This window comes from Nicotiana sylvestris, chromosome 5, assembly GCF_000393655.2.
Source record: "Nicotiana sylvestris chromosome 5, ASM39365v2, whole genome shotgun sequence".
NCBI lineage: Eukaryota > Viridiplantae > Streptophyta > Magnoliopsida > Solanales > Solanaceae > Nicotiana > Nicotiana sylvestris.
Genome location: NC_091061.1, coordinates 30,491,979 through 30,500,219, shown reverse-complemented (window position 1 = coordinate 30,500,219; position 8,241 = coordinate 30,491,979). Strand labels below are relative to the sequence as shown.

The window sequence follows — 8,241 nt, the reverse complement described above, 5'->3', positions numbered from 1 at the left end:
GTCTTAAAAGGAGAAGGAATCAAACTACAACTTAAAACAACATTAATGATACATCACTTCTATATTGGTAGTGTGGTGCACAAAGCATCGTGCAAGATTTGAGGAAGGGTCGCACCCTTCAAAATACTGATTATTGAGTGTTCAATTCTCACTATCCCCTTCCCTTTCTCGGTCCTTGATTTAAATATTTTTTTTAAAAAAATGTACAGCTTTAAAGTTATTGTTGCCTCAAAAATCTGTATGTATAGCTATCAATTATTGCGGCCACTTAACTGCCATGTTTCTTTGTCTTCATTTGAGCAAACACATCAATTATGAATCAAAACAGTCATAATACATCCATATCAGCATGTCTATTTACATAACTGATAAGCTAGTGTGTATCTTAGCTTGCAATGTATAGACAGAAAGGAAGCTGAACTAATGCCTCTACAGGGCTACCACCACCTAAACTGAAGAACATTTACAAAAAGGAGAAAAAATATTTGCCCTGACTTGACTTACAAAAAAGCTATACACCCCAGCTGCTGTATAGTATACAAAAGAAAACAGACAAACAAAAACAAAAACAAAAAAAAAAAAAAAAAAAGGCATCGCTTTGCTATTTAAAAAAAAAAAAAGGACCGCCCTATGCACTAAGCTCCCATTATGTATGGGTAGGGTTCGGAAAAGGGTCGAATCATATTAGGTCCATTGTGTATTTGTATACAGACATCACCTTGCTATACTTGAAAGAAAGCAAGAGGAAAATCTGTATAATTAGATTTAACGTTATTACAGCATTGTAAATACCTTTCAATCTCCGCCAATTTCGCCATTTATAATCTTGAGGCCTATAGGCTTATGCATTTGATGCACTCTCTGTAGTGTGGTTTGTTCTCTGGCAGTCATGTAATCTTGAAGAAAGCCTCTGCCCTGATGATGAGCATTGGTTCGAATTAACATTCAGAGAGTCCGTCACATATTGAGATCGGACAGCTGAACTAAACAAGGGTTGCATAAAGCACTTCTTCTCAACAGTCTCACGCAGGGAAATTCGACAAACTGGGCATGTGGATTGCTGCTGAAACCATATGTCAATACAAGTGGCATGGAAATAGTGCCCACACAAAGGCAAAATACGTAATGTATCTTCCTCCCAATACTCAGCAAGGCAAACTGTGCATCTATGTCAATGAAGTACACAAGGCAGTCAGAAGGTGATCGGTTGAATATTTCACGAAGTACACTAGAGGAGACACTGATACCATGAATAACAAAACAACATAAACAAAAAATCTCCATTTCAGGACAAACTCATGAACGGTATCTCTTTAAATCCCATCACATAATCGGATAAAGAGAATACATGTTACTTCCACATTTGTTCAGCTGTTGAATAATGATATACTACCAATTCGTAATTAACTATACCTCAACTTCAAACGAGTTGGAATCGGCCATATGGATTCTCTATATCCATTATACTCTATTTCGGGATGCATGTTGGACATGTCACCCATGTATTGTGTCAGACATGGTGTTCAATACAGACACACACACTGCATCTTTTTTACTTGCATACATACTTATAGATTACAAGACAAATGCAGCAAGTGATATATCTTCCTAATTCACACCAGAAAATACACTCTTCTCTCCTTTCAACTAGAGAAGACAACTGCACCACATTCAGGAGAAACATGAAAATGGCCATAAAGAGGACTTTGTCTGGGATCTTGGCGGTGTATAAAAACTTTAAATTATGTAAATCATGTTACGGCTAACCTCAATAAACTCACATAGTAAGTCACGAAAAGCACTATCATTAGAGATTAAGCTGAATTAAATGCACCTTCATATCATAGAATTTCAACTACTCCTAGTTCTTCTGAATCATGAAAGAAAAAGCATACTTGCTGGAGTAAACAGATAATGGCTCTTAGGGCACTCTCAATTACCTTTTCCAAGGCACGAATTCAAAGATATCCTTTTGATTAGAAGAGTATTTTACTCACATAAAGAGACAAAAAGAGTAACCCGAGACGCTACAAAGGCTTTACAGTGATTTATACCCCAAAAAGAAAAATATTTTAAAAACTTTATTTGTACCTGTAGCAGTACAAGTCTCCATCAAACTAGTGATCTCCTTGTCTAGCTCACTACTACATTCTAAACTGACCTACACAACACCAAAATTTTTGAGTGACCGCAAATAATTTCAGCCTCCTCAAATGATATCTGTTATGGATAAAGCCCACTAGAATACATAATACTTGATTCTTGCACATCTCAATTAGAGCATTCTATGGCCAAACAAACCAGAAAGTAACACATACCACCTCTAGTAATCTCCAAAGAAATGCTCTGTCTCTTCCCTTTCTTTGACATATTGTTGAACATACAAGAAACAAATTCTTAATGCTTTGCGCATACTAGTTGAAAAGTCACAGGTTGATGCATTCCCACCAGTATGAGCTTCTCTGGTATACAATGCATTACGCAACCAGACAACCACAATATGGTTTTCATAGATAGGACACTGGAGAATTCATGCTATAATAATAGCCTCACTTTTTCATTTACGGCCTAATACATGATTTTTTTAATCCAACATTATCTTCTAAACCAAAAAAAGTAACTTGATTCAACAACTATTCTTACAACAACAACAACATACCTAGTGTAATCCCATAAGTGGGGTCTGGGAAGGATAGTGTGTACGCATACCTTATTCCTACCTTGTGAAGATAGAGAGGTTATTTCCGAAGACTCTCGGCTCAAGGAAAACAAAAAAATGGTAGAAATCAACAAGCAGTAACATATGAACAAGATAATAAGATAACTGAAGATAAAGAAACAGTAATAATAGAACTCTAAGAATACGAGAGTACAAGACAAATACTACTACCTACCGGTATGACATAGAAATACGCTCGACTACCCACTAACCTCATATCCTAACTCTCGACCTCCACATCCTCCCATCAAGGATCATGTCCTCAATAAACTGAAGTTGTGTCATATCCTGTCTAATCACCTCTCCCAAATACTTCTTAGGCCTACCTCTACCTCTCTTCGGACCCATCAAAGCCAACCTCTCACACCTCCTCACTGGGCATCTGCACATCTCCTCTTCCCATGTCCGAACCATCTCAGCCTCGCTTCCTATCCCGTCTTGCACTGGGGTTACTTCCATCCTGTCCTGAATAATTTCATTCTTAATCTTTTCTCTACTAGTATACTCACACATCCATCTCAGCATCCTCATCTCTGCTATTTTTATCTTCTGGACATAGGAGTTCTTGACTGGCCAACACTCTGCCCCATACAACATAGTCGATCTAACCACTACTCTATAGAACTTACCTTTAAATCTAGGCGGCACCTTTTTATCACACAAAATACCGAATGCGAGCCTCCATTTTATCCACCCCGCTCCAATACGATGTGTGATATCCTCGTCGATCTCCCAAATCTCCATTACCCTTGATCTATGTTGCTCGGACTCTCCGGAAATATCGTCGGGTGCGTGTCGGATTCTCTAAAAGCAGTGTAATTTTGGAGAATCCGATACGGGTGCGGCAGTGTTTCGGAGAGTCCGCGCAACATAGCCCTTGATTACTAATCCAAGGTACTTGAAGCTCCCTCTCTTATCGTTAAACTTAGATAAATAAACACCAATTGATGCACATAATTCAGCCATGTATATTTGGCATCAGATTTCTTTTACTTTACAGTTTGTATGTACTAGTGAACACATATGACCTGGCAAAAGGTCAGCTCATTCCCGCGTCTTTCCAAATTTTTAAAAAGTTGATTTTTTCATCTATTAAAAGTGAAGACTTTTTAAAATTGACGATTGCACCAGAAAAGTTGAATACATTCTAATTAAGTAGATTCAAATTGAACGAGCTCTCTACGAGAAAGTATGAATTCCATCTTGAGTTACGCCAAAAAGGAAATAATTCCTCTTTAGGATAATTAATTCCATCTTCTGCACAGCATTGCTCACATCAGATTTAAAGTAGCTTCATTCTTTTAACTTGAAATCAAACAGTCTTTTCACATAATAACAGTTGCAGACAAAATCTAAGTAGCATACCCCAGTTGTGGTCTGACCTCAACTTTCAACTGAAAGATATATATTGTCTAAGAAGCCAGATAGAATGGAAACTAGTAGGTTGTGTTTTCTTTTAGAGATGTATTTTCTTTTCTTTGCTCAGACAAGGCTTGAACAAAGACAAATTTCTAAAGAACTTCTTGTCTATCTGGCAGCCGCACTATTTTGTTGACAAACCAAGACCTAGGTTTTTAAGTTGTTCATTTGTTAATCTCGTCGCTGATAATGTGTGACCAATCCATTTTGCTAGCATGGTCTGCATTTGAAATAAGTGCCAGCTATTACTCCCTTGCCTCTTGAATAAAATTACAGCTTGATACGCGGAAAATCTGATGTTTTGTACTCCAGGAAAAATTTGTCCATGTCATACAGGAGGACGCCACAGGTTCAAGAAGTAAGCAAAATGCTAGATACTCCTCTGCTGTAAGCTACTTTTTGCTGTGTTCATTTCGCACGTTCTTTTCATAATAAACTGAACTTTCTAAACTTTATGTGCTTTTGATTACACTTCCTTTGCGTAAATTTAGTTGGTACTATTTTGAGGTTTTCAACACAGAATTGAACAAGCTCGGAAAGTAGGAATTCTGGGAAGCAGATTTGATCCGACTTAAAAAGCTAACAACGGACACCTTTTGCAAGAAAGAAGTCTACAAAAAGACCTTCTCCAAAAGATAATTAGCAGGATTTTCAGGTCAAAAATGATGATTGTTTTAACGAGATAATTGAATAACAAATCTTCAAACAAAAACACAGAGGAATGAAAGAGATTCAGATGGCTCAGCAAAGGTAAATGAATAGACAGCTTCTGTTGCTCAAAAATATAAGCCTTTGTGAGCTAAAATGGCACCACCCAAAGCTAAGGGTCTAGCATAAATGATAAAAGAACAGTCAATCCCAGTGTTAGCTGGGGTATTCCCATCCCAGTCATTCAATCAAAAAGTGGAAGATGCATCTGAAAATGGGTAGGTCAGTGCGTGCTTTGTTTGCCCAATATCATATACATAGCAAAGGCCAAGTTCAAGGAAAGGATTTTATAAGCATAATGGATAAATCCAATGTCCAATCTTTTGTCTCAGCAATGGCGTATCTAACAAGGGAAACACAAATGAAAAGATGTTGGATTCCATCTCCAAATTATCGATCCATATGCCCCCCCTTCCCCACAACAAAATTATCAGCAAGGAGTAGCAGGTCAGCATGCCATATCTGATTTGACTTTTTCTTCCTAGAGAAGCCGATAACACTAATAAATCATTTTTTCCTCTTCTGAGTTCTGAGCAATGATGATGAGGGGTATCAGAAGGGAACAGGAGGGGAAAACACGCATACCTTTGATAAGGTATCAATCCCACACTTATTGTGTAGGAGACTAGGAGTGTAGGCAGCCCCCCGACGTGCTGCTGCACTGAATCTTTGGCGGCCTCTCCGAAAAAAACTTATTGAGTCTGCTTTAAGCTTGTCCAAAACTATCTGTTCAAACCATACACCAAACTAACTATCTGTTCAAACCATACACCAAACTAAGACAATCTACAAATGGATGTCAACACTCTCGTGTTAGCGCAAGCAGCCAGTTCTTTCTTCATTTCTAACTCGTTCAATCTAAACCATGGTTCAGAGAAAAAATGATAAAAAAATTACCAAAATCTCAATGAAGGCGATTATGACATAATAAAGGCAAGCGTCAAAGTGTTCACCATATTCCTGTCCCACTCATCAGTCGTCCGCTATGTTGTTGGCTTAAAATCTTAAAAGTTTGGTATAACTGTCATATTAAGATTTAACTCGCATGGACTTCACCAGTTGTCAATGCTAACATAATCTAAAAACATAAACTAGCTTTGCGGAATCTATAATTAAAATAGTCCACTTCACGAAGAAGTCAAAAAACAACCAACTAGATACAACTGCCACTTATGTAAGCTAGTTCAATATATGAGTTGAGAAAAAAGATTCAACTCACTGAGTATCTTCTGCAAAGGTAAAAAATGCATCGCTATACTTCTTTGTTGGAAAGTTGGCAACAGCAAGAGGCTCCAGGCCATGTAAACCACGTTCCACCTGCACAGATTAAACAGGAACAAGTGATTCACAAGAAAAAAATCATTCTGCTTCAGAGTAGAAACACAATATTCTCGAGCTATTGGCTACACAAACCAAAGGAATTCTAAAACAAGTTGAAGTTTAAAAGGTTTCAAATCAAAGAATACGACAAGCCAGAAAACGCATCCTAAAAGTCCAAAACCTAAAAAACTAAACATCACAGACCCAAGGGAGCTACATGATTATATACCACCGAGACTACTGTGAACCGATCAAAACTACAGTCATCAATCATCATCAGATGTTACCCCAACTAAAATTTAGTATCTCCCAACAAAAAGGTACCAAACATAGAACAACAAGGAAAACTAAGGACAACTCCCAGCTGTAACACTGATGAACCTATCTGCTCCCAGAGGCTCCATCACGTTCACTCAAGGGGACTCAGTCGAATCCTCTTCGCTGAAAAATTGTACTATGTATAGCTGAAAAAAATTTCATGTATATAAATAAATTGTTGAATCCTCTAAACATAGGAGAACATTTTCTGAATCCTCTTAATCAAATTTCTGCCTTAGCTACTGTCTGCTCCAACCTTGGTGAGCAGGTCACACCTGTTCTTGTGGGCTATAGTCAAAGGCGGATGCATCTACTGCACCATGTGTTCTATTGAAACCCAGTATTTCCGACACGAAGCATATATATATATATATACATATGTGACTGATCACTAAAATTTCATATTAAATTCTGAACCATAATTTCAATAGTACAATAAGGTCAACACCACCACCTTCATTCTCAATTATTTTTTTACAAGAAAAAGAACATAGTACTGCTAAATTGGTACTGCTAAATATACTTACAATGCTAAGATCAGATCTGGAAGTAGTGTAAGAAGAAGAGCGCCGGGTCAGGTATTGAATTCTTGCACAAATTAGCCTTGTGCACACAAATACTATGAATATGGTGCTCACTGTAAACCCAATCACAGTCATCACCAAATTCACAGCTGAAGATGTCATCTTTTCCAACTTGATTTTATTGTCCAGTCAAAAGCCCAATAATCAAATATCCAAGAAAATAATCTCAAGTCTTGTTCTCTTACTACCATCCGAAATTAATCTTATTGTACCCCCAACACTCTTGAATAATTTACTTTAAACAGCACCCAAATTCTTTATTGTATAGATGATGCAATTTTTCTTCTCAAGATACCAACTTTCTCAGATATTCTCACACTGTCTCCATGTTTTCCCCCTTATATATGCAACAAAGGAAGTTGACTCTACTTTTAGAAAATCCCCTGCTGGATTTTTTTTTCTTTTTCAGGAAATTGAAACTCAAAATTATGATTGATGTGTCATCGACCTGGTCTCCTATTTGTATGGGGCGGCTGTTGCATTATTATGGCGGATTGTGACACTTAAATTTATACTCCTCCTTTTCATTTTGCTTTGCTTTTCCTTTTTGTTATCTGTCCCCACAAAATAATACATTTTATATGTTTTATTAGTGATAATCACAGCCACATAAATATTATAATATGCTTAAAATCTTAAGTTTCAAATATTCTATAGTCACCCAAACAATATGGCTTATTTATTTTATATTTATTAAACTTTTGACTGAGTCAAATTATGACAAATAAAATGAAAGAGGAGTAATAATATATTTTTTTGGGTTTCCCACTCGATGTTCGGTATCTGCATTAGAGCCCGATTATATCCGGATTCGTGCCGCGTAGGGCCCCTTTCGAGGGAAACGCTTCCTACCAAGAATTTTTTCATACACAGAGCTCGAACCCGAGACCTCTGGTTAAGGGAGGAAAAGAGGAGTAATAATATAGTCTCTTAGCTCTTGGAATGTTTCATCAATACAATTAAGTAATACTTTTCCTCTCAATTTATGAGATATTGATTTGACTAGGTACGAAAAGTATAAAATAGAAAGAGTTTTAAGTTTGTAATCTCAAACAAGCTATATATATTTTTTATAATTATAAATCATTTTATTAATTAAAATAAAAAATTTAAAATTAAATTACTTCTAATATAAAAAAAAAAACTAATTTTATATTTCGGTACAGACAAAAA

The 8,241-nt window shown here is 36.7% G+C and overlaps 1 protein-coding gene across 1 annotated transcript; it reads right to left on the bottom strand.

The window, feature by feature from the left end:
* Positions 1-280: 280 nt before the first annotated feature.
* LOC104213063 (E3 ubiquitin-protein ligase Os03g0188200-like) lies at positions 281-7,535 on the bottom strand. Its single transcript, XM_009762474.2, has 3 exons — positions 7,012-7,535; positions 6,066-6,163; positions 281-1,166 (listed from the first exon to the last, which is right to left on the bottom strand). Exons 1-3 carry the CDS (start codon positions 7,168-7,170, stop codon positions 842-844), a joined length of 582 nt encoding a protein of 193 aa, XP_009760776.1. The 5' UTR covers positions 7,171-7,535; the 3' UTR covers positions 281-841.
* Between the last annotated feature and the right edge of the window lie 706 nt (positions 7,536-8,241).

Coding starts and splice junctions, on each gene's coding strand:
- LOC104213063 (XM_009762474.2), bottom strand. CDS start 7,170: ATGACATCTTCAGCTGTGAATTTGGTGATGACTGTGATTGGGTTTACA. Junction 6,164..7,011: donor CCAGATCTGATCTTAGCATT/GTAAGTATATTT, acceptor TAATCTGTGCAG/GTGGAACGTGGTTTACATGG. Junction 1,167..6,065: donor ACCTTTGCAGAAGATACTCA/GTGAGTTGAATC, acceptor TCATTGACATAG/ATGCACAGTTTGCCTTGCTG.